We start from the raw sequence: 27013 nt of genomic DNA, 5'->3' as shown, positions 1-27013 counted from the left end.
GTCTTGACTTTCGAATCATAAAACTTATGGCCCCATGATCACTCAAAATATCTAATAAAGTAGCTACTTACTGTTCTGGAGTATAGTTTCTATTCATGTGGCCGATTCAGTCTAGCCTCAATTGGACATCCCCAAATATGAAAATATTTGAGAGTTGGCTTTCACCCTGTCCAAAGCTCAAAAAGGTGTTTTAGTAGCTGCTTTAGTGGATACTCGATTTAGAATATAAGTTGTTGTCTTTAATGCTTCTCTCCAAAGTGATTCTGGTAAGGTTGAATGACTAACCATACTCCTTACCATATCCTTAAGAGTTTGATTTCGTCATTCAACTACACCATTCATACTTGGTGAGCCTAGCATAATGTACTATGGGACGATTCCACACTCCTCTAGGTATTTAGAAAAAGGTTCTAGACATTACTTACCTGAACTGTCATATCTATCGTAGTATTTATCACCACGATCATATCTGACTTTCTTAAATTTTTATCGAGTTGATTCTCGACTTAAATCTTAAATGATTTGAAAGCATCCAATGTTTAAGCCTTTTCATAAATAAGAAACAGGTATGCATATCGAGAATAATCATCAATAAATGATACAAAATATTGTTGACCATTCCAAGAAGTTGTTGGAAATGGTACACAAACATCTGAATGTATCAATTCTAATTCTTCTATTCTTTCTTTTTTTTTTGGTCTGTTTGTCCTTAATGCATTCAACACAAATATTTAGGTCTGTAAAATCAATGAAGTGTAAAATTTTATTTAATACAAGTCATTCAACTCTATTTCTAGATATGTGTCCTAAATATTTGTGTAATAAGGCACCTGAGTTTTTATTATTAAATTTACACTTAGTACCACATAATTCCATATTCAGGGTTTCAATATAAGAAGCATTTATATTAAACATATATAGATTGTCATAAATTATAAGTGAACTGGTTCTAACAATAGTAGAATTAATAGATAAATTGAATTGACTGTTTCCAAACGAACAATAATAATCTAATTTGTCCAAATAAGAAACAGAAAATAAATTCCATCTAAATAACGGTACAACAAAAGTATCTATTAAGTCTAAATAATAATCAATACTTAATAACAATCTAAAATGCTATATTGCTTCCACTTCAATCGACTTGCCATCACCTACATAAATACAAGAGAAACAACCTTTTTTATCATGATCCTTCTTTTGTTTCTTCACATAAGGACCTTTAGTAGCCTCATTCTTATTTTTCTTGCCCTGAGCTTTACGGGTGATTTCCAAATAGATACTTTTAGCCTTGTTTTGCTTCAACCTCTCTTCCTCTTGAACACAGTATGAAATGAGCTCATTAAGAGGTCATTTCTCTCTTTGACAGTTATAATTGATCTAGAATTGATTGAACTTGTTCGGAAGAGAAATAAACACTAAATGCACAAGCATGTCGTCTGACAATTCAAGGTTAAGTGCCTTCAATTTTGATGCAAGATGGGAAAACTTCGTGATGTATTCTTGAATATTTCCCTTGCCTTTATACTTCATGGAAATCAAACTCTTCAGAATTGTGCTTATTTTCGTCTTATCACTTTTGGCAAAGTGCTTTTCAATCTCATCGAGATATTCATTAACTTTGGTAACACTATCAGACACAGTACCCCTAAAAGCCTTAAGTATTCCTCGTTTGATGATCATAAGACTCATGCGGTTAGAGTGATCTCACTTCTCATATTTAACCCTCTGTTCAGAAGAACTAGAATCTATAAGAGCAGTGGGTTGCTCTATCCTAATCGCAAGATCTAGATCCATATAACCAAGAACAATAAGAATGATCTCCTTTCAATCCTTAAAATTTGTACCATTAAAGATCACACTAAACTTAAGTTTGTAGAAATAGTAACTTCATTTGCTAAAAAAGAACATAGGAATTATAACATAAATAACATGCTTATTTTGAATCAATTAAAATAAATGGTAAACTAAAGATACCTAGTGTAATAATAATATCAAGCCTTTAGATAGTAATATTGTTTGCAAGTGATACTCTTACTGTAATAATCAAAGACTAACAATAATGCATGACAAAAATTATTTCGATCCATGAAAAATAACAAATAAAACCTTATAATTATTATATGTTTATTACCACAAGTAATTATATAATTTGTTAAGTATAAATTTTCCTTGGGACCGATTAATACTCATATAAATATACATATTTACACTTTATATAATACTTCAATAATATCTCAATATTTAAAATAAAATTAAATTAAAATAATAGATGTCACTTTGACAACATACGATTCAAATTTAACTTAATTTGAAATAATAGATATTAATAGAAACTATATAATCCATTTAAGAATTTAAATCAATATTATAAAATAATTTAATTAAATTATTTCATCCAAATAATTAAATTTAATGGATTATTATTAAAAGGGCATACCTCAAATAGGCAATTATTTACCCATATAATTTCGAAAAATGTCAAAAATTCAAAAAAAAAATGAAATTGACAAAATCAAACGTGGCTTCTATTCTTCCCACTAAACTTGGCATCAGTTAGGTTTTTTTTTTTTTTTTAAATCAAATTTCTCTCACACCACGTAACATTCTAAACAATTGTTCATCCACGTGAAACCGTGCAACTATTCTATCTTCCAAACTGACACAAGTTTCTGAATAGTTCGTCACCGCCACCGTCCCTTCCGGCCGAACCACCGACAACGGCAGCCCATAAGAGAACGATCACCGACGTGTCATCATCAGCCCCCAATATGCAGGAAAAGTATATATACACCTTCTGCGGAGGTTTCGCAGCCACTCGTCCCCTAAAAATCGTTGGATCACAGAATCCATATACTGCCAGAAATCAGCCAAGGATTTGGCTGATGTATCCTCTATTCCGGCGGCCCATGACACATAATCGAGTTTTCCTCAATTATAAAATGAAACAAAAATTGAAAAATCAAAAACTTGTCAAACGTTGTGCTTCTTTCATCAATAATCATGAACCATCCAATACAATAATGGTAGTAAAAGGTGAATGCGCTCGCCCCAGCATCCCTGTCAATTCGTTTCAAGGTCAACACGGAGGAGATAAATCATGGACGACTACCAACCTTTAGAATAGTGAACAATCAGAAAAAGAACAACAACGTGAACAATCAAAATAGAACCAAAATAGAATAATCTCTTAAGAATTAAAAATAATCTGATTCTGATACCACTTGATAAAATGATTGATTGAGAAATCTTAATACAAAATACTAAACTTTATATTCAATCCTTAAGAAATAAATATAATGATTAGAATTGCGGAAGTATAACAGAGTCCATAGTTTATCGTTCAATTTGGGAATGATCTTCGATTTATAATTTCATAATATCTAGAGAGTTTTACTGACGGGAAACAAAACTTAATCATTATTTATAGAAGGCTAAGTTGACTTATTTTTAATTTGGCCCCTCAACAAATCAGAAATTACATATGCGGTATCCACACTATTATATTCATAACAATTAAGTCCTTAAGTTATATTCCTTAATTCTAAATTTTACCATATTGATTTATGACTTATTTAGATGATAATATTAGACATTTATAATTACAATTATGATACCAAAATTCTAATATATCATGCATAATTATGTCATACTTAAGGGTTAGTAATGCGTGATTGATATGCTTCAATGGTTTGGTGTATTGCAATGAGGTAAAAATGGTAGGAGAACATAAAAGGATGACATGTTGGAGCAATTTTAGAGAACTTAGTGCATTTAAGGTACAAAAGACTTGCATTAAACTCTAGAGCAACCTGATAAAAGATGAACTTGGTGGGCAAATGGTGAAGGATAACACATTGGAGTATAGCTATGTAGCAAAAGAGATGACCATTTTTGGCAGCATGGGCACATATGCAAAAGAGAAGCTTTCATTTAATAAAAGTTCTAATGAGAGACTATTTTTCATTCATATTGGAGTCAATTTTATCCATTTCCATTCTGCCCATGATTTGTTGGCTTGCTTGGCAATTGCTGTATTGCAGTGATATGAGCAACTGTGGTATCAATTAATGACATAATTGCCTTGTCCAAAGTTTATACTCGTCCTATTTAATATGGCAGTACCTAAATACGTATCAGTAATGTAACCAACAGGTCAGATCCATAAAGCAAGGCAAGGATTTATTCTCTTTGTACTGGATCTGTAAGGTTTTTCAGTGGGTTTAAGAGGAAATTCAAGAGGCTTAAATGAAAGTCGTCGATGAGGCAGCTTGAGCATTGGATATGGTTGATAGAAGAATGGTAGGTGGCATTAAGCAGTGGAGGATTCAACTATGGCAACTGGCTTGAGATTGTCCTTGATTGCTAGTAGCAGATGAAGATTACTGAACTTTACAGCAATGAGTAAGCCCAAAGAATGGCAGACTTGATACTCAAACAACTTTTGAAAGGATCTTCCGCAATCATCTTCATAATCAGTAAAGACTATTTACCGATTGATATATTACCAGCTGTATCGGGTTTACATCATGATGAATTATGTTTCGAGTCTACAAAATTTACCTACAACCTCATTGAACATACATACAAGAGCCGACATGATTTATTTTGCCAAGGATGCCAAAAATGTTGTACCTCTCCAGTCTTGGGAGGTTCTAAATGGAGAGAATTTGAAGTTGAACATCAAATGTTGCTGTCCAGAGCTCCCTTCAGGACATGCAACCCTTCTAATGAAATACTCCTACGGACTCGTGCTCGTGGGATCTCGATGCGCGGGGGAGGATCTGGTGAAAAGCAAACGACCACAACAGTAAGGTTGTCGCAGGTGTTCCGCTTGAGCGCTTCACGCACAAGCTCTTTAGAGCATTTCTCTGGATCATTGTGTTCCGTAAGCTGGTTTCTCGTTATAGTGACTGCGCACTGGCTGCTCATGACATCCCAAAGGCCATCACATCCTATGATTAAAAACTCATCTTCTTCTGTTAGGATCGTGTCCTGCAACTCTGGCTCGGCAATAAGCGGGTAGGAAGAACCTTTGAGCCCCTTCATGTGCCAGTCACCAAGAGCCCTTGAAACAGATAATTGGCCATTGAGATACCCATCAAAAACACTGCCACCTAACTTCTCAATTCTCACTTGTTCGATTTTGCAATTAGGTTTATGGTCTCTTGAAAGTTCAATTGCACGGCCACGCTTGCTTAATACAGCTCGGCAGTCACCTGCATTAGCGATGAGCAGTGACCTACAAAGGGAGTAAATAAAGGATTAAGAAGCATATAAGCAACTCATTTAAGAAGAAAAAAATCAGAGTATACCAAGATGTCAACAGAAAATTACTATAAATGTAGATGTTCTAGAGTATACCAAAATATCAATAGGGCATTGCCATTTCAACAGAAAATTACTACAAATGTAGGTGTTCTATAGTATACCAAAATATCAATAGGACTTTGTTATTTCGGTCAACTCTGAAGCTCACATTTTGAAACCAAGCAATTTCTTGTACCAAAAATAAAAGAAACATTAAGCAAGGAATTCCATGCGCAAGCACCATTAAAACTTTACATGCAGATGTCTTAAGAAGAAGATCGTATTCAAGCATTTAATGGTGTAATATACAGAGACAACTTCATAACAATAATGCCCACCAATACGATGACAACTACTCATGAGCAAACTTAAACTACCAATACTAGGTTAGAGTTAGTTAATCACAATGGATTATAGTGATTACATAATGCATACTGAAGATTAACATCTGAAAACACTAAAGTGAAGTTTGCAAGGATGTAGCTTAGACATTACCTTCCAAAAATTAGAGCAGCAAGTGCTGTAGTCCCAGATGAGCGATCCAGTGAAGGGGAGTCAGCCAGTGCATAATCAGCTCTAATGAATGCACTCTTTAATGCCTTATCCACGCTAACAGGGAAATGATCGTCATTGATTATGTATTTAAGGATATTATTTTTAACAAAACATGCAGCATCAGTACCACCATGCCCGTCAAAAACCTGCATTTAGAAGTTGTTTAATATCAGCAAAACAAAAAGGATTTCTAAACCAAACAATGACCAGGTTATTAACGAAGGTATATGAACCAGGAACTCTACGTATGCACAAAAAATTTAACTACTGATAACTGAAACTCACCCCATAAAAAGCACCAGGGGATGGGAAATTGGTAGGAGACCCAAGATAGCTAACTAAATTATCAATGCAGACGTATTCATCCTCCATTCTTGTCTTCGGCCCGATCTCTGAGCAACTTCCTGATCGGAACAGAGGTAAGAAACCAGATTGACATTCTGGAGGAGACATCAAGGCAAGAGTCCCCAAATCGAAGCCCTATAAAAGCTCAGAAAATTGGAATACCAGAATCTTAACATGACAAAATTGTATTCAATTTAATTTGCATAAATCTAAAGGGGAAGAACACTAGTTTGGTAGGACGGACCAGGCGAGCAGTGCTCGCAGAATGGCGAATAACTGAGAGATGTCTAGGGGGTTTCCGATCTCTCCCTTCCTTCATTGTCTCTGATGATTCAGGATCTTCATTGCCACCACAAATCGAAGGCTCTTTGCTTCCCAGATTTTCGTCCGTAGTCAATGGTGGGGAGGATTTGGAGCCCGATGCCATAATCCTTGTAAACCATGAACGTAATGGTGCAGAAACAATTCCTAGAAATCTTCCAAGCAGCAGTACCAATTTGCAAACGAATATCTTTGATCAATGATCAATGTACTAATATTATACGCAACATTTTGGAAAATAATAACACTAGGCACAAAGATAACAGGACATTGTCGTCGCTACACAGATCTAACTAGAGCCAATATGATCTCCCCACAACCTAAACCACCTAGGGCTCAACCACAGGACTCAACCCCGGAGAATGGAATTTTATTTTCCACAAACAGAAGCAAACAAAATCCAAAGAGTAGCTAAGATCAGGACGTTGACAAACCTAAACGACCATTTATAAACAAATCCCCTAACAATTCCTAACTCGAATCAAAATCCTCAACAGATATTCTTCATTTCAGGGAGAGAGAAAAAGTTCAAAGACTACCAAACTGTTCTACATTAACATGAAACCTGAGAAAAAAAACTCTCCAAAACTTCAACTTTAGCAATACCGACACAGAACATGGACGGATTGAAGACGGAAAACCAACACATTCTAGAGTAAGAACCACAATGCATCAAAATCTGAAGGAAGAACCAAAATCGATCTAAAGAAGATGCACTCAAGGATCATAAATCAGCATTCTCCATTCCTTTCCTTTCCTTGCTGAGCTCGAAGAATTTCAATTGTGGAAATTGAGGAGGAAGAAACAGCTATGAGAATGAGATGCGAAGAGGGGAAATGCGCGTCACTAATAGCGGAAGCCACGGACCGGCAACCGCAGGTCACCCGGTCTCCTCTTGCATAATAGAGGAAGGGTCCGTGGAGAGACACGTGTCGATGTACTGTGGCATCGCGAGAGTTGACAAGCACGTTGTTTGCACCGGACACTTATAAACCAGATATATAATAATTAATTATAGTTTAACTAACTATGAATTATAGTTTAACTAACTTTTGTGGATTAGCTGATTAAACTCAATTTTCTAATCGCTAAATCTATCTGCACGTTTTAAGATCTTAAAGAACAAATTTTTTTTAGCAAATCAAAAACTAAATTATATATATTCGATACACACTTCTGGACAATCTTAACAGGTATAGGCACTTGGGTGCACTCTCAGATAGGGGTGTAAATAAACCAAGCCGCTCGCGAGCTATTCGAAGCTCGATTCGATAAAAGTTCGATTCGATAAAAGCTCGTTTGAGCTCGTTTAATGAGGCTCGTTAAGATAAACAAACCAAGCTCAAGCTTCACAATATTCGACTCGTTAGCTCGTGAACACGTTCGTTAAGCTCATTAAGCAACTTTTAAATAAAAAAAATAATAGTTTTGATATTGAATTTATAGATTTTACACTCTACTTATGAAAAATATAGACAAATATATTAAATTTATTTATTAGAATAAAATTATAAATTTTAATAATAATATTATAATTTTCTCTAAATATATAATTTATTTTTTAATGAATATTTAAATTTATTATTTATATTTATTAACCTTGTTTAGACTCGATAAAAGCTCTAATAAGCTCGTGAGCTATGAATATATTCATTAAATAAAGTTCGAGCTCGACTCAATTTTAAACGAGTCAAGCTCAAACATTCAAGAATTCGGCTCGGCTCGGCTCGATTACACCCCTACTCTCAGACGTCCCGATTCTCAACCCTGCACACTCGTTCGGTGCACACTCTTGGATGACCCTCACAGGTCCAGGCGCTCGGGGGTGCACCTTTGAGTGTCCTAATTTACTTTTGAGAATCGAGGTGCTCGGAGGTGCACCCAGGCGCCCGAGGTGCACCTTTGAGTGCCTAATTAACTTTTGAGAATCGGGGTGCTCGGGGGTGCACCCAGGCGCCCGGGGTGCACCTTTGAGTGCCCTAATTCACTTTTGAGAATTGGGGTGCACCCAGGTGCCCGGACCTGTGAGGGTTGCCTAGGAATGTACACCGAATGAGTGTGCAGGGTAAAAAAAATTATATATAGCTATGATACCTTGCACACCCGTTCGATACATACTCCTAGGCAACTCTCATGGGTTTGGGCGCCCGAGTACACCTCCGGACGCCTGGGTGCACCTCCGTGCGCCCCGATTCACTTTTGAGAATTGGAGCGCCTAGACCTATGAGGATTGATGCTCATTGGGTATATATAGGGTGCCTAATAATATTTTTACTTTTTTAGCTCTGGGATTAAGCCAATTAGATTTTACCTCTAAAGTTTAAGAGTCGAGTTATAGTGTTCAAGCTAAAAAAAAAAATATAAAACTAAAAAAAAAAGGTACTCACGGAATATAATATATGTATTTAGGATATAAGATTTAGAAAAGGTGGTTGCGTTGTTGACTGCGTGAAGATTTTGAATTAGAGAAAATGGGGTTTCGTCTTCCTCTCTGCACACACCAAATAGAGCAGACAAGACGTCAGCGCCAAAAACTAAGGGAGGGGTCCTTGGCGTAGGCTCTCCGACGCTCAAATCAATATGTTGGTTGAGCGGAAATAAAAATAGTAGATGAGTGTGGATAGCCGAGTGTAATTGAGAGTAATTTTAATGTGACCTCACATATCTCGCCAACGGAGAAGACCCCTCCTTTATATACCACCTCTCATAACCTCTACAGTCATGAGGTGGTAGTGAATGTCGGCTGTCAAAAGTTTTCGAGTAAGGGAATATGTACAGCTTGAGAGGTATATAGTCACCGTCTGAGGAATCTTCCGTTACTCTTGCGCACCCCTTTTGTAACTTACGTCATTAATAAGGTAGTTGAAGGAATATGTTGTTATAATATGTCGCTTGATGGGAGTATAAAGTCACCTTCAAAGAAGGTTCTAGTGAATGCTCATATTATAATAGAGGAATATTTTATGATAAACGGTTGTTATTCTGACAGACTGATGTGATTCTTTGATCATGTTGTCTGCTAAGTGTATCTCGACTAGATCTTAAAAATGGTTGATCGTATAACTATCCTTCCCTTAAACTGCTCAGTTATGCACTAGGTGATGCTGGAGATCAGCTCTAGGAGTAATATAAAGCTAAGTCTTCTAGGTTGAGCCGGTTCTATGATTGACTGGCCATATACTGGGATGCTTGCTTCTGAGAAATGGGAAACTGAGTCTCAAGAGATTTGATCGATACCTTGAGCTGATCGTAAGAGAAGACTTGCCTTTAAAGTAAAAACCTGAGATCTGGAAGTCCAGCCGAGTTTATAAGGAGAATTGCTTTACACTTTTTTTTTGTACTTATAAGAGACGGGTATGCTGAGCTGTATAAATCTAACCGGAGTTATTATCGATCGGCTATATGAAGGAGGACAGGCCTGTGAGAAAACTCATAGGGTCGACTGCTATGTGGTAAGTTAGACATCCCTTAAACTTGATTGACTAATGAATGATCAGATATATAATAGATGTTTTAATACATGAACGGAGCACTAGGTCTCTTAGATTCGACTGATTCCTAGGTCAGTCACCCTCGTACTGAAGGTCTTAGTGTTGGGCGAAGAATAAAGTCATGTTGAGAGTGGCACGCTAGCTACTACCTCCCATTGATTTTAATTGTCACATCATCTTGACTTTTATTACCATGTCATATCCAAGTTTACCCGTAATATCTCGTATCAAAATTATATAATAAAAATTTTTCATTTATAAATATTTGACTAATGTATTATAATAGTTGAATATTCAATTTCATTGATGTTATATAATTGAGGTTAAATCGAATAAATTAAAATTTATTTTTTTGAAAAAAAAATAAATTTATGAATTAACTTAACTTAATTTTCAAAATAAATCTATTTTCTCGATTATTTTGACTTAACTAAGATTTTACTCACCCCTGTTTATAGTTGAATTACGTGCATTGACCCCTCACTGAATACTGGCGAGACTCGAATTGAGAGCTATTAATATTCCGGTACAGATTAGGACAAAGCGCAGGCTTTTAGAACGCAAGACATCCCGACAGTTTTGAGGAAGAGTTGAGCGAGCCAGAGAGCATCACTGTGGGAGGTGAGTGGCAGGCGTCTGGGCAATGGATGGCGTCGAAGATTTGAGTGGCTACTGTAGAGAACTGAGCAGCAGCAGAGGAGCTTGAAGAGGATGACAGCAGCAACAGTGGCAGAGTAGCGCAAATGAAGGCAGTGTGCAATGAGGATGGCTTTGACATACAAATAGCTCAAGTTGATCTCCTACTTTATATATTACATGTAATCAAGCAAAGCAAACGCCAATGAACAAGGTGATAAAGTGACACTTTGTGAATTGCATTTAGGAACTCATGGCAGCAAAGGAAACAGTCGAGTAAATTCCAACATAATCGTTATAAATTCAAAAAGTTGGCAATAGAACAGCATAGCAGTTCCGTTACTAAATCATAACGATGCCGATAAACCAAATCCATCGATGCATTCACAGCTAGAGTTCAAGCACGAGAGGCAGAGTAATAAGGCTTTTATCTCCAAGAAAAGAAACACCTTTGGCATACTACACCTATTTATTATTTTTTTTCATTCGGGTCCACGAAAATATTTATAGTGAATCCAACATCACCATGGAGATGCCAAATAGAGAGCAGCGTCGCCTTTCAGCAACCTCCAAGTAAGCTTTTTTATGTTGATGTCCTCTTCGGTTTTCGCATCAGTACCAACCTTGTCCAGTCGAACCAGATCAAGACTCACTACTTCTGATCATGACTTGGAAATTACCAATGTGCCAGATATTCTGAAACAAGTTATTCTGTTGCTTCTTGTTTTGCCCCGACAGAGAAGAACTCAGAGATGACCTCAAGAGGCATGCCCTTTGTCTCAGGAACTTTCAAGAACACAAATATGAAAGCTAATGTGCATACAGCCGCGTAGATTCCAAAGACACCAGCAAGGCCAATGCTCCCCAGCATAACAGGAAGAGTATATGTGACGATGATGTCTCCGAACCAGAATGTGAGGGCACAAACGGCTATGCACAAACCACGGACACGCGTTGGAAAGATCTCAGCACAGAGGATATTGGGGATCGGACCAAACCCCATGACAAAGCAGCAGAAGTAGACAACGACACTGGCAGTGGAAAGCACAGCATGAGCCACTGTGCCCAAGTCCACAAGGTTAGAAAGAACCAGGACAATAAGTGAGGCTAACAAGACAGGAATCGTGGAAAGCAACAGAAACCTGCAAGTTTCAAGATTGTATGGTTAAACAATAATGCTATCATAAGTATTTTCGGAAGGATTGAGTACCTTCTCCCAGCAACATCCATGAGCCTCATGGCGACACCAATACTAGGAAGCATCAACAGGGTTATGAGAGTGCTGATGAGGATAGATGCTGAAGTTGAGTTAAGACCAAGATTTGATAAAAGGACTGCAACACCTGCTTGCTCAAGAATCTGAGGTGTGTAGTATAAAACACCATTTATGCCAGAAAACTGCAAGAACAAAGTATCATATTAGAATAACAAAGCACAAAAATAATTATTGACACTTTCAAAAATGGCGCAATAAGTCGGGTCAACAGCGTAAGTGTTTATATAGAGTTTGTATACGTTTTCTACAACAAAACCTATGTATATGAACCATCATCGCCTTTCTTTGCATCTATTAGAACTAACCTGCTGAAGTATTTGAATACCAACTCCAACTAGTAATGCACGTCTGACACCTGGTTCAAAAAGATCGGCCCAGCTTGGACCTTTAACAGCTGTTTCTGAAGGATGAACCATGGCTGGCCCCACCGGGTGCTGATCCATAAGGCCTTTTGGGAAAAGAGCAGATTGGCTAACCAAAGCAGCAGCCTGAACAAACTCTCCATCTGCAGGCATATCAACTCTTGGAAGAGAAACAAGAGAGCCCTTCCTTGACCCTGGGACACCTTCTTGGTGTAAATATATTCTTTTGAATTCTCCTTCCTTTTTCCCATCTGCACCTTCCCTCTCAGACCATTTCCATGCCAATTGCCATCCCCCACCAATACCCATACTGCTCACCGCCTCCCCACCATTCTGCAGAAGACTGCTATTTCTCCTCATGCTCAAAACACTACTCTGCGCTGGGGCAATATCCTTTCCTTCCATGCTTGTTGCTTGTCGTGAAAGCAATGGACTATTTAGATTATCATCAGAATCACCTCCAGCATCAGATGCATAACCTTCACCCTCATGTTGAAGACTCTCCTCATCCCACTGCTCAGTTTTATGATGATTCTCTGCAACACTAAACATACTACCGAAATTTGGGAATAATGCACTACGCATACTTCCCATCTCAGGCAACTTCTCATGAACACTGCCAAATAGAGTGACCAGCGGATCCATTAGTGGCACGCTAGGTTGATTCATCATGCTACCACGCCGAGATACAAGAGCAAGGGAACTCTGTCCTTTTGTAGGCCTAGCGATCCATGAAAGACCTTCTTCAGGGCCATACAAGGTGATACGTTCCTTATCAGTGGTTGCTCCCTGATCATCATCAGCACCATCATTAGCAGGACCAATGATGTACTCCTCAATGGAAGTTTCACCACCTACTCCCAACCCCTCAACAAGAAGAGCCATTTCTCCTGTATATTTGAAATGAAGGCAGATCATGTCGTAAACACATTAGTGTCCATCATGTTTAATTTGAAGACTATGATCACAAAATATTAGGCATTAGATATCTCAAATGATCGGCTGACTTGGTCACCAGACAAACAACACAAGGAAACAAAACCCTGAAATTTTATCCAAACATATTCCAGATTCAAGAGTACCTAGTAGAGAAATCTGTGCTACACTTCAGACTTAGGGCACGAAAAATACACTGTATATGCAGCTATTGTTTTAAGATTATCCATGATGTAGTTAAAAGGTTCAGTATAAAAAGCTTCATTAAGAGCAATGATATGCAGAAAAAACTCAAAGATAGACATATAAATTTATGGCTCACCATTTTACTTCTTTTTTTTTGGCCCCGTCATTTTATATGTCTATCCTTGAACATTTCTCTAAGATTCTTTTCCTATGCATATCATTTTTCCTTAGTTAAATCAAGTATGACTCAAAATCATTTTAGGTGGTAGAGACATGCTCAGTGAAAAACTATAAATATGGTGTTGTGAAGTTAGAGAAAGACCATGAGAAAAAAACAGATGAGAATGCATAGGTCTTAGTTTAATTTGTTACGTTGTCATAGCTTAAATTGTGAAGAAAAATTTAGAAACTAAAGAATTAAGATAAGTGGAACAAAAGTTGAATATGGATGAAAATGAAATATCTACAAGAGTTTCAGATATTTTGGATCAATTATGCAACAAAAAAATATTGACAAACATATCATAAATAGAAGAAAGAATAGTGATCGAAATGAAGAAGAGCTTTTGAAGTTGATCATTGAGTGACCTTTATCCTGTTTCCTACAAATGAAGGAAATATCTATGGAAAGAAAGAGCATAGAGAGAAAAAAATCCCAAGGAAAAGATTATGAAATATTTTGCATCTGACAATTTCTTTGGAGGGAAGGAAAGAGGGAGGAAAAATTTTAGCTTTCACAAATTTATTTCACAAAATCAATAAATAAACATAATTAAAAAATTATATATTTAAGGTCCATTTCACATGAAAGTGAGAAGGGGAGCCTTGGCGTAACGATAAAATTGTTGTCATATGATCAATCCTGAAAATAACCTCTTGCAAAAAGCAGGGTAAGGCTGCATACAATGGATCCTTCCCCAAGACCCCGCATGGCAAGAGCTTCGTGCACCGGGCTGCCCTTTTTCACATGTAAGTGAATTCTTTGCCCAAGATGAAAACTAGTTAAAGATTTTCCCAAAAATTTTCTTCCCTTCAGCTTCTGTTGAAAAAAAAATGGAGGGAAAATACTGCAGAAACACTTTCTGTTCACTTTATTTCTTCCTTTTTTCCTTCTTTCCTTCCCTCCCAAGAAAGATGTGTTAAAAACTTTATATGATTGTGATACAACCAATCATATTCTATGAATCCCCGAATTGGGCTATTAGGGAGCAACATGTGAAACAAAGGCAGCACGATGCATGAAGCTCCCGCTATACGGGGTCCCAGGGAAGGATCCATTGTATGCAGTCTTACCTTGCTTTTTGCAAGAGGCTATTTCCAAGATTCAAACCCGTGACGATAAGAAAGTTAAATATAACAAAGATAAGAATGCTAAGATGAATGTGTTGGTATTATTAGTAAGAAAATTGTCTTTAAAAAAATACTAATATCCAAGGGCGACTAGATGTAGCATCATGAGATGATAAATGAGAGCAAATATATTGAAACAGTATGGACATATTTACTAATAGATTCTATAATTAGAAGAGCTAAATCCATTAAAGTAAAAGGTAAGACAGAGATCAAAGAAAATATTAACTAATGCCACATATTTGATTTAATTGATTTCAACAAGTGATATAGTTTGCAAAGAGATTAATAGAGGAATAATATTCATGTAGCCAACTTGAAATAGTTGGGACAATCACGTGGTAATACTACCCTCAATAGATTTGATTGCCTTAAAATTTAGATAAGCAATCTGATAGTTACAATCTTCAGTTCCTTATTCTTCTTCTATAATTTAGATTAAAAAGCAAAATATAATGTAACTATATTACCCTAGGAGTTTCCAAAATATAATCCATAAGAAAGTCTCAGTCATAGTAAAGCTACTGAAATTATATTTTTATTTTACATTCAAATAAGCATGGTTAGAAATAAATTTCCACATAAAATTATTGTAAACTAATTAGAAAGTCCTACATGCAAATAAACATGGTTAGAGATGTTAGAAAGAGATGATAAGGATCACTTAAAATAAGAAGTAAAAACCATAATCCTTCAAATATTTATGATGTAAATTACTCCTGATTTTTGGCTTAATTGTAGGGATTTTTTTTAAGTTAGACATAAGACAAAGATCATTGAGTTGTATATATATTTGTATCTTTTTTCAATAAAGGAGATAGAGATTTCTTCATAATTCTTTTCTGATTTCAGTGATTTCATAGTATCAGAGCAAGGTCCCGATCACACAAAGAGGTTGACCCTGGATTCGTCAAAGTCCCTTGAAACCATCATCGCAACTTTGGATATGAATCATTCTCTATAGATTACCCAACACAAATTGAATGAGTCAAATTTCAGAAAATGATTTCAATCCGTTCTTTTGGTGGTTCGAGGAAAAGGAGAAAATTCTGATGAAACACTGATCCCAAAAACCAGTGATGCAACGTACAGCGCATGGGAAGCCAAAAATGTTGATTAATTAAATGGAGCCTCAAATTGGAAGGACTTACCTATTCTACAAAACCCCAAGAAATCTGGAATGCAGCCCTAGAGATGTATTCGGATCTTCAAAACATATCCCAATGTTTTGAAATCCGATCAACTTTGCAGAACATGAAGCAAGGATCAATGTTAGTGACTGAGTAGTGACTGCCGATTGATTGATTGATCTAGGACAAGCAATGGATTTGTTTTACACAATTCCATGGAAGTGTGCTGAGAATGGAGTGTTGCATAACAAGGTCCTTGAAAAAGATTGGGTATTCAACTTTCTTCAATGCTTCAATACAGACTTGGATGAAGTACGAGGACGCATTCTAGGAGTTACGCCGCTTCCTTCACTCCGTGAAGTATTTTTAAAATTCAACGAGAAGAAAGCAGAAAGAAAGTTATGTTGAAGCCTTCCACTCTCAACATCACAGAAGAGCAACCTGAACAAATGGGCATTTTGAAGTCCATGTTCTACAAAAATCAAAATTCTCAAATTTTGGACTCTATTCATTAGGTTGCAATCACCCAACGAGGTAATATCATCGACCTTATTATCACAAAGAAATGATAAAGATAAATGGATTGTTGATACCAACGTATCTGATCAAATGATGGGGGCAATGCACAACTTTTTCAAATTACAAAATATGTACTGATGAAGTGAAAGTTTCAATGGCAAATGGAAATGCAATTACAATGGCAGGGATTAGAAATGTTCTTGTTCAAGGACTTCAATTGAAATATGTCTTGCATGTTCCAAGTTCAAAATAGTCTCTTATCTGATAGCAAAATAAACTGTAAAGTAACATTTCTTTATGATCATTGTGTATTTTACGATTCGTCTTCCGGGAAGATAATTGGCAATGCTGAAGAATGAGGAGGCCTTTACTATCTCACTAGTTCTTGCTTGCAACTGAAGCGACCAAGCACTCTTATGGCATAGATGTCTCACAACCATAGGGATTACCTCCTTCAAAATGGCATTTTTCATTAAAGCTCATGTCCATCCATGCCTTAACAAAATGAGATTGCAAAACGGAAAAATCACCATCTATTAGAAGTGGCAAAATCTCTCATGCTCACCAATCTTGTCCCTTATCGCTTTTGGAGTGACTTCATCTTATCTGCAGCCTACCTCATCAATAGGCTTCCATCAAAAGTCCTTAAATTCAACACACCAATCAATTGTCTCCAAAAAAAGAAATTCCTCGTACCCATAATTTTAACTCTCTCCCACCAAAAGTATGTGGATGTACATGACAACAATCCTGCGTGTGGAAAACTTGACCCAAAAGCTCTCAAATGCATCTTCATTGGCTACTCACCGACTAAAAAAAGGATACAAGTGAACAAAATTCTGTACTATGTGATGTTACATTCTTGGAGGATGAGTCCTATTCCAATGATTATCTTGGGGATAATTCAAGGGAAGCTAATCATTGGAATCCTTCAATCTCCTTACATGTGTCACTCTTACTCATTGGGGCTTCCCTAGCTTCATCATCACATGATGTAATCACAAAAATTAGTCAAGGGGGAGAGCCTTTAGAACTTTTTCAACCTTTACAACAACAAAATGAACTAATTCTTTACTCAAGGAGACCTCAAGTTACCCAGTAGGTCAAATCATCAGAATCGATGGTGAATCCATCATAAGATCCACAAGGAAATGTTCCTATAAATGATTTACGTGTTCACATTACCTTGAGGAAAGGGATAAGGACGTGTACTCAACATCTACATATCTTATGATCATTTGTCTAACAATCACAGGACATTTGTTTCTCAACTTGATCATGTGGAGATTCCTACAAATATATATGATGCCTTAAAAATTTTCAAATTGAAGGATTATTGTTTTCAAAAAAAAACAAAAAATGAAAGCACTGAATGATAATGGCACATGGGAAATAGTAACCCTACCCATGATTTAAAATCTTGACATGTGTCGAGGTTTCAGTCCTGGGCCGAAACTATACTGTTTTGGTACCATATCGTGTTGTGCCAATATTATTTTAATATTTTTCAAATATAAAATATATTAATTAAAAATAAAAATTTTAATCTAAATATTAAAAATATAAAAAATGAAAAAAAAATATTTTTAAAAAAATAAAAAAATACAAGATCAGGGTATTTTTATATGGTAAATAAATAAATAAATAATTTATTATATATTTTAGAAATTAAAATAAATAATATATATATATACAATTAAAAGGATAATTTTATTAGGATTTGATTAAACCTATTTAGATTATCTATTTAGATAGAAGTTAATTGAAATTATTAATATAGATTTTATTAATGTAATTTAAATTTTCCTATGTTTTTGCCTTCACCTTGCACGCAACCAACACACGCCTTCGCTGCGGCCCGCCGAGGTTGTAGCGACTTCATCATGATCCACTAAGGTCGAGACAACCTCACCGCAACCCTCCGAGGTCGCAGCGGCCTCGCCGTGACCTCGAAGGTGACGGCGAGCTCACCGGGACTCGCCAAGTCACAGCTACTTTGCCGTGACTCACCGAGGTCACAACGACCTTGCCGGGACTCACCGAGGTCAAGGCGATCTCGTCGCGACCCATGGACATCGTGGAGATCTTCGCGTCCCCACAGTGACCTATGGAGGTCATAGCGGCCTCCATGTCCCCACCAAGAGGAACCCGAGGTGGTGCGGTACCCACGTCCCCGTCGTGACCCGCGAAGGTCCCCTCCACACTATCGATGGTGTCAGTGTCGGGCAAAGGGGTGGAATGTTAAATTTTACCCGTTTTACCTTGCATGGAAGCGTATTTTAAACCATGAACCTATGTAAAGGAAACAAGGTAGTAGATTGTAAATGAAGACACAAAACACATTTAGTGGCTCAGATATACACAAACATATGAGCTTGATTATGAGAAAACATTTGCACACATTACAAAGCTAAATTCTATAAGGGTGTTTCTGTCCATTGCAGCAAACTTAGAATCAGAATTGCATCAATTAGATATTTTAAATGTGTTTCTAAATGGGACTCTACATCGCAAGTTGAAGAATTCCCTGTACAAATTAAAACAATCTCCTAGAGCATTGTTCACTCGATTCAGCAATGTCATAAAAAGATTTAGGTACACACAAAATCAAGCAGATCATTCTCTCTTTGTCAAAAGCCAAGGGATCGAAAAATTTTGATTGTGTTTGTTGATGATATGGTGATCACAAGTGATGACAATTATGAGATTGCAAACCTCAAAGTCATAATTTGAATTCAAGGTAAAAGACCTTGGACAATTTTGATATTTCCTTGAAATGGAAACAACTAGAAACAAAATCGGGATTTTCATTTCCCAAAGGAAATATACTGCCGATCTATTAAAAGAATTCGGAAAACTTGATCATCGTCTAACAAATACTCCAATGGAAAGAAAAAGTTGGAAGCAACAAAAGATACGATGATGATACAACTGATAAAGAGAGGTATTGTCTTGTAAGAAAGCTAATCTATTTATCACTTACTAGGCCTGATATTCATGTTACCATAGTTAGTCCAGATATGCATGCCCCCACTATGAGGCATCAATTACAATGGACCAGATTCTTCGATATTTGAAGGGGACACCAAGGAAAGGTATGCTACTTGAGAAAAATGATAATAGAACAGTTGAAGGATTTGTCGATGTTGATCAAGCTGATTCACTTGAAGATAGCAAGTCTACTACTACCACCACTGCCACTACCGCCCACTACCACTACTAGATATTGCACTAAAGTTTGGCGGAATGTTGTGACATGACGGAGCAAGAAACAAACAATTGTTTCAAGGAGTAATGCAAAGGCAAAATATCAAGCCATCGCATAAGGGATGTGTGAATTAATTTGGATTAAACGACTACCTACATGTTCAATTTGAAGACAAAATGAAGTTGTATAGTGACAGTAAGTCAGCTATAGTGGTTCACAATCCTATTCAACATGATCGGATGAAGCATGTTCGTGTCGACAAAAACTTTATAAAATCTGAGACTGGACATTATCTTTGTTATGTGCCTTTTAAATCACAAGATACTGACCTTCTTACTAAACTGTTGCCAAAGAAAATGTATCCAAGTTGGGAATGATCAATATTCATTCACCAACTTAAGGGAGTGTGTTGGAAAGAAATGATAAGATCACTAAAAATGAGGAATAAAAATCATAATCCTTCAAAGTAGTTATGATGTAAATTAGTCCTAATTCTTTGACTTTAATTATAAGGAATTTTTCCTAAGTTAGCAAGACAAAGATCATAGAATTGTATATATATTTGCATCATTTTTCAATGAAAGAGATAGAAATTTCTTCATAATTCTTTTCTGATTTCAATAAATATTCAATAAATAAATTTCCACATAAAAATATTTTAGACAATTTAGAAGAAATGATTAATTGTCTGAATCTTCATAAAGTTTTTTCTTTTAAAACAAATTGAATTTGTATCTGAAGGAGAAGAGTTCATCAGTAATAGCTATAAAATATTACAATCTGAACTATTTAACACTTCAATTCTGCACATGAGTTGAACTATAGCTTATGTTATGATGCAGAAAATTCAAAGCTTTCAGGAAACAGATTGTATCTATCCAATGAATGGCAATGCTCTAAGCCCACTAATGCAGAGAAAGGATAACTAATGCGTAAAAGTTCAATCAATAATACCTTCAGAATTTGAGAATATATGGTCTTAAAAACATGCCTATAAGCAAATACAATAGCACAAAAACACTGGTACCATATTTTGTAATATACAGAAAAGAAGAAAATCTGCGCAAAACTTACATGTTGGAAAAACAAAAAAGCAAAAACATCAGCTAATATAGTAAGATTGTCACAACATTTAACAACTATATTTGCAAATATAGCATTTGCAATTGATTAGGAAGAGAATATTTGTAATCATGCATAGTTTTAATAGAATTTGCGACTTCATAAAGTATAACTGTACAGGTAAATTCTCTTTCTTCTCCAAGATTAGGTTAAACTAGGATTGGACCATCTTACAAGGCTCAGTTTTAAGAGGTAAGCAATTTGCTTCAGGAGCCCAAACATACCAGACTCAGAGACATTTTTACAGGGTACCGGACAGAGGGTACACTAAAATCAAGGAGCTAATGAATCATTAATGGAGAAACTATAACCAAGAAAGCTGATTTAGTTAAGCTGGTCTATCAAATGAGACATTAACTAACGTGTGACTGGAATCAAAAATATCCAAGTCCTATAATTTTGGTGTTTTATGTTTAAAGTCATGTTTCAAGCTAAGCTGATTAGTTTATCCTGTTGTGTCCAATATTGCCAGTTGTCACCACACCCCCTTTAGATCATGCCAACACAAAATAGAACCACAGCCCTTCTGGTTCCCATCAATGATGGGGCCTTCCAAATCAATGCCTCTCCAATAGTCAGCGTGTCATGTATGTCCACCAAATGACAACTGACAGGGAAGCAACATTGCCTCTCCTTTCTTATCTTAAAGTAGGATAAAAGCTAGGTGGCCGATTAAGTAGAAGAGGGTGTTAGTGACGAGTAGAAGGTGATTGTCTACCCCACTAATCTAGTGGACACACAATTTCGTCTGATGGAGAGTGGTGATAGAAATTCAAAGCTTAGAGGTCAAGAAGCACCTACACTTGTATTCTTAACATCATATGAAAGAAAGGGGAAAATTAGTTGCTTTTGATTGTTGTAGAACATAGGAAAATTGCATTCTTTTTTATTATTGTATATAGAGTGTATCCTAGAAGTTAGGAGTTCAGTTGCAATAACTCATGCAATTGGACGTGGTTGAATCTCGCAAGTAATTATGAGTACAATTTGCACTAATGATCTAATTCAAATTTTGATGAATAATAAATGGATTAAAGTTAGAGTGTTTTGTAATCTAATTGCTTTACCAAGTGTATAGAAGTTGACGGATCTAAACGACCTGACACCAGATTGAAATCCAGCTAAGTCCGCGGGACCCGATAACTGATGAGAAGTCCAGATAGGTCAACAGGACCCAATATCTAAAAGGAAGTCCAGTTAGATTTGCTGAACCTAACAACCGGCCGAAGTCCAGTTGGATCCGCGGGACCTGACAACTGACAGGAAGACCTGATGGGTCAAAGGTAAATCAAGCGACTACAACTGGTAGTGAAAGTAAGCAACGGAAGGAGAGATTCAGTGAGGATGCGTTCCCGATTGAGGGAACTGTAAGCGTCGGTCCAACTTAGGTCCATTTAGGAAACTTAAATTGAGACCTTGACTAGATCCTGGTCTCAGGAAGACAGAATTTAATTACTACTCTTATTTTATAAATGTTGTACTAACTCTGTTTTGCAGGATAAATATATTTTTATTTGCCTGGACTAACTCCTTTTTGCAGAAATTCAAAGATAAAAAAAAAGGAGTCTGGACACCCAGAATGAATCCGAGCACCCGGAGTCCAAGCGCCCGGAGCTGATCCGGGCGCCTGGACCAATGTCGCTTGGGCGGGTGCCACAGGCATCGGTTGGTCGAAGCGCCCGAAGTTGGTCCGAAGCTGAGTTGGAGCACGACGACTGATCGAACCCATGTCAACGGTCCAAGCACCCGGAAGTAGATAAACTTCGCGAATAAAGTTTCGACGAGAATCGCCATGTCAGTAACGATCCAGGCACTCGGAGGGGTTCTAGACACCTGGAATGGGCCTATATAAGGGCCTTCGACCAGCAGCTTCAGAACATCATCGGCTACAATTTTCATTCCTGCGCAGTGCTCCAAAAAAGCTCCTACAACGCTGTAAAGCTCCTTCGACAACCAGTGATCAAGATCTATTTATTTTCTCTGTTGTCGGTAACATTTTCTTATAGTTCTTGTACTTAAATTTTATAATCATTCGAAATATTAATGGATTGTTTAACAAAAGCACTCGACAAGTGCGGGTCTTGGAATATGAGTCGTCGAAGGTTCCGAACCAAGTAAAAAAACTACGGTGGCGTTTGATTTATAGGTTTGGGAATGAGAGAATGGATTCATTCCCAAACCTTGCGTTTGGTTGATGGGAATGGAATCAAGATTTTGGAATGAAACCCAAAAACTTGGGTATGGATGAAACTCATCCCCCCCTTAGGTTTTAATGGAATAGGAATGTGAATTAAGTTTTAGACAAAAATACCTTTAGTATATTTGTTCAATTTTTTTTTAATTTCACTCTCTCTCCTTGTTCTCTCTCATCATATTTTCTCTCTTCTTATTTTATCATCACACTTTCTCTCTCAACATACTTTCTCTCTCCTCATTCTCTCTCATCACACATTCTCTACTATTTTCTCTCTATATTCTCTCCCATCATACACTCTCTCTCCTCATTTTTCTCTCTTCATTCTCTTCCATCACACTTTCACTCCCATTACACACTTTCTCCTTATTTTTTCATCATACTTTCTCTCTTATCGTACTTTCTCTCTCCTCAATTTCTCTTAACATACTCTCTCTCCTTATTTTCTCTCATCACACTTTCTCTCTTTATTTTCTCTAATCACACTTTTTCTCTTAGCATACTTTCTCTCTCATCATACTTTTTCTCTCCCAGTCTCTCATTTTCTCTCATCACACTTTCTCTCTCAACCCACTTTCTGTCTCATCACACTTTCTCTCTTCTCACTTTTTCATTTTCTCTCTTCATTTTTTCCACCACTCTTTCTCTCTCAGCATACTATCTCTCTCCTCAGTCTCACATTTTCTCTCATCACACTTTCTCTCTCTTCATTTTTTTCCCCATCACTCTTTCTCTCTCAACCCACTTTTTCTCTCATCGTACTCTCTCTCCTGACTCTTTCATTTTCTCTCATAATATTTACTCTCTCTTCATTTTTTTCCCCATCACTCTTTCTCTCTCAACCCACTTTTTCTCTCATCGTACTCTCTCTCCTGACTCTTTCATTTTCTCTCATAATATTTACTCTCTCTTCATTTTTTTCCATCACACTCTCTCTCAGCACACTTTCTCTCTCATCACACTTTCTCTCTCATCATACTTTTTCTCTTCTCAATCTCTCTTATCATGCAATCTCTCCTCATTTTCTCTCATCATACTTTCTCTCTCTTCATTTTTTCCCAACACACTTTCTCTCTCATCACACCTTCTCTCTCATCATTTTCTTTCATCATATATTTCTCTCACATTCAACTTTCTCTCCCATCTAATTTTTTCTCTTATTTTCCTATAAGGGTAAAAAAGGAAATTTAGGTTCATTCCGATTGAAAATATTTAACTAATCAAACATCATTTTTAAGAATGATACCCAAACTCATACTCATTCCCATTTCATAATACTATGATACTCATTCTCATTCTGATTCCTAGGAGAGAACCAAATGCCCCCTACTTGTGTTAGCGCTTGATTTTTTTTCATATTCTTTATTCCGCTACGTAACTCATTTTAATTCGCAATTTTTGACCATCGTTATTCACCCCCTTCTAGCAATTTTACGATCCTACAAGTGATATCAGAACAGGTACCGCTCTGAATTAGTGCAATCACCAATTAGGCAAGGGGGATGATTTTCAAACTTACTTTTAATATTTCTTTTTCGGTTTTGAACCTTTTCGATAGAATCCAAATAGGTATAATTATCTCTTTGAATAAATTTTTCCGTTGCAAACTACTCTGAATTGGTGCAACACTAATACAACTTTTATACTTTTATTATCTCCTACACTACTAATCCAAGACCTAGTCTTGGGATTCCTTTTTCTTCTTCTTTGTGTGCACGGTTCCTTAAATGGGCCAAAACGAAGGATATAGCACCGTTCGTCCCCCACTCTTCTGAGTCACTTCCCATATTGGAAGAAGCAGATAGAGGTGTACCTGAAGACCGACATCGACTAATGGTTCACCATCAGACAAGGATACAGGCTACCGGTGGACGAAGCAACAAAAGTACCAATCGACCTAGAAAGATGGAATCCGGACGACAAGAAAAAGGTCCAAACCGACTCGAAAGCAACAAATACAATTTAGTGCGATCTTACTGAGGAAGAACTGAACCGCGTCGACCCATTCGAGAATGCTAAGGAGCTCTGGGACAAACTGATCGAACTATACGAAGGCACAAGCGATGCAAAGGTAACAAAGCGTGACTTGTTATTAAATAATTTGCTTAACATTAAGATGCAAGATGGAGAAACTTTTACACGCCAGAATCAAAGACATTCTAAACGGGCTCCACCTAATTAGTCACCAACTAGAGAGCAGGGATATAATCAGGTATGCCTTGAACTCTTTTTCTCGAAATGCACTGTGGGCATCTATAGTAGATGTTTATAAAGTTTTGAGGAACTTAAATAAATTAACACTAGATGAGTTATTTTGTGAACTTGAACTCCACGAACAAACTAACTCAAAGCCGGTCGAGAAAGATATTGCACTTTTTGCAGGTTCTTCAAAAGAAGCCAAGAACAAGAACAAACCGGAGCCAGAATCTGAATCTGACTCAGAAGCCGACGAAGAACAACTAGTGAACATGGTTAGAAAAATGTTCACTAGAAGAAAGAACAACTTCACGAAGCACCTACAAAAAGTGATCAAATCAAATGACGTAAAGGTGAAGGTCACATGCTATAGGTGCAACAAGAAAGGACACTACAAGCACGAGTGTCCAAAAATCAAATACAGCAAATCCAAAACAACCAGAAAAAAAAAGGCACTCAAGACGACGTAGGACGAATCGTCCTCAGAAGAATCGGACGTCGAAGATCAGAACATCACAACCACCTCGTGTTGATAGCATCTAGACCGAAATCAGAAAGCGAGATGGAACAAGACGATGAGTCCACACTCGTTTCCAAAGGTTCGAACAAGGTATCTTCAGTCTTAACCTCTTAATTTTTTAAAATAATTACGTGTTTGAATAAAAACTTAATAAAATTTGAAAAACAAACTGAAACACTTCTGAAGGAAAATCAACAAATCAAAGAACAAATTGAAAATAAAAATCCAAATCAAGAAATAAAACTTAAGGAGGAAAATATAATTTTAAAAAGTGAAATCAACAAACTCAAAAGGACTATTAAAAACTTTTATCACAAGATCAAAAAATTTGGACATAATTCTTAAAACACAAAAAGCCGTATATAATAAGTCCGAACTTGGATATAAATCCAGCTCTACAAATAAAACTTTTATCTCTTTAATAAGTCAAAACAAGAAATTAATCAAAGCCTCGGTTCTAAAAGTGTCTAACAAAGCAAGTAGGACTCAATCAATTCTATATATCCAAAAATGAAATTCATTACCTAAAACTAAATTCATCTAAACCAGTTAACCCAAACCTAAAACGTAAAAATAAACCAAATTCAAATCGAAAAAATAAATTTAAATCAAACAACTACAAAGCTAAATTAAATTCAAATTACCATCAAGTTTATTATAACTATAAAAATAATCGACATAAACCTAAAACCTAAACCTAAAAGTTCAATAATTCAAGAAAAAGCTCCAAATTAGTTGGAACCTCCAAAATAATAGTTTATCAGTAATTAAAATTAGGTTAAAAAGGGATAAAAAATTTAACTTGAAAAACAATATTGGAGAAATTTTGAATGATAGTAGATTAGGGAAACTATGTCTATGTATGTCTAGGAAGATATGGTTTCAACCTGGTGCATTTGGCTTACTGGAACTAACTGAAGCTACCTCTAATGATGTCCAAGTGACTCACCACATCTTAAGGGTGTGTTTAGTTGGGGGCTATCCTTGATAACCTTAGTTATCCATCCAAAGTTATCAATGAAAACCCTGTTCGGTTTAGGTAATCGATGATTCTCGAGAAATGTTCCATGTCCAACACGTCAGCAAAAGGGTCATGCAATTTGGAATCGGAAAACAGAGATTTTCTTGATTCCAGGGTTAACGAAATTTTTTTTTTATCCAAAATGCCCTCGAATAAGAGAAAAATGTGATAAAAAAGAAAATTTTAAAGAAAAAATATAAAAAATAAAATAAAATTTTAAAAAAAAAATAAAAAATGTAAAAACATTAAAAAAATTTTAAAAATTGGAAAAACGTAAAAAAAATTAAAATAGTAAAAAAAATAGGAAAAAATAAAAAACATAAAAAATGGAAAAA

General features: G+C 36.3%; 2 protein-coding genes across 6 annotated transcripts in view; both read right to left on the bottom strand.

Moving 5' to 3' along the window:
* Window positions 1-4466: 4466 nt before the first annotated feature.
* LOC121989322 (probable protein phosphatase 2C 47) lies at window positions 4467-7364 on the bottom strand. The gene is made up of 4 exons (XM_042543297.1): window positions 6455-7364; window positions 6151-6345; window positions 5806-6011; window positions 4467-5242 (listed from the first exon to the last, which is right to left on the bottom strand). The coding sequence occupies exons 1-4, from the start codon at window positions 6635-6637 to the stop codon at window positions 4684-4686; spliced, it is 1143 nt and encodes a 380-aa protein (XP_042399231.1). The 5' UTR covers window positions 6638-7364; the 3' UTR covers window positions 4467-4683.
* A 3571-nt stretch (window positions 7365-10935) lies between these two features.
* Window positions 10936-27013, bottom strand: part of LOC121989321 (monosaccharide-sensing protein 2-like) — a 30181-nt gene continuing 14103 nt past the window's right edge. For all 5 annotated transcript variants that reach the window (XM_042543295.1, XM_042543292.1, XM_042543293.1 and 2 more), the window contains 3 exons: window positions 12240-13186; window positions 11869-12056; window positions 10936-11800 (listed from right to left, as the gene is read on the bottom strand). In XM_042543295.1, the coding sequence (XP_042399229.1) occupies window positions 11365-11800; window positions 11869-12056; window positions 12240-13186 (1571 nt within the window). In that variant the 3' untranslated portion in view covers window positions 10936-11364. The remainder of the gene's footprint in view (window positions 11801-11868; window positions 12057-12239; window positions 13187-27013) is intronic.

This window comes from Zingiber officinale, chromosome 6B (assembly GCF_018446385.1).
Source record: "Zingiber officinale cultivar Zhangliang chromosome 6B, Zo_v1.1, whole genome shotgun sequence".
Classification (NCBI taxonomy): domain Eukaryota; kingdom Viridiplantae; phylum Streptophyta; class Magnoliopsida; order Zingiberales; family Zingiberaceae; genus Zingiber; species Zingiber officinale.
The sequence above is the reverse complement of the archived record's forward strand: the minus strand, read 5'-3'. Positions and strand labels throughout refer to the sequence as shown.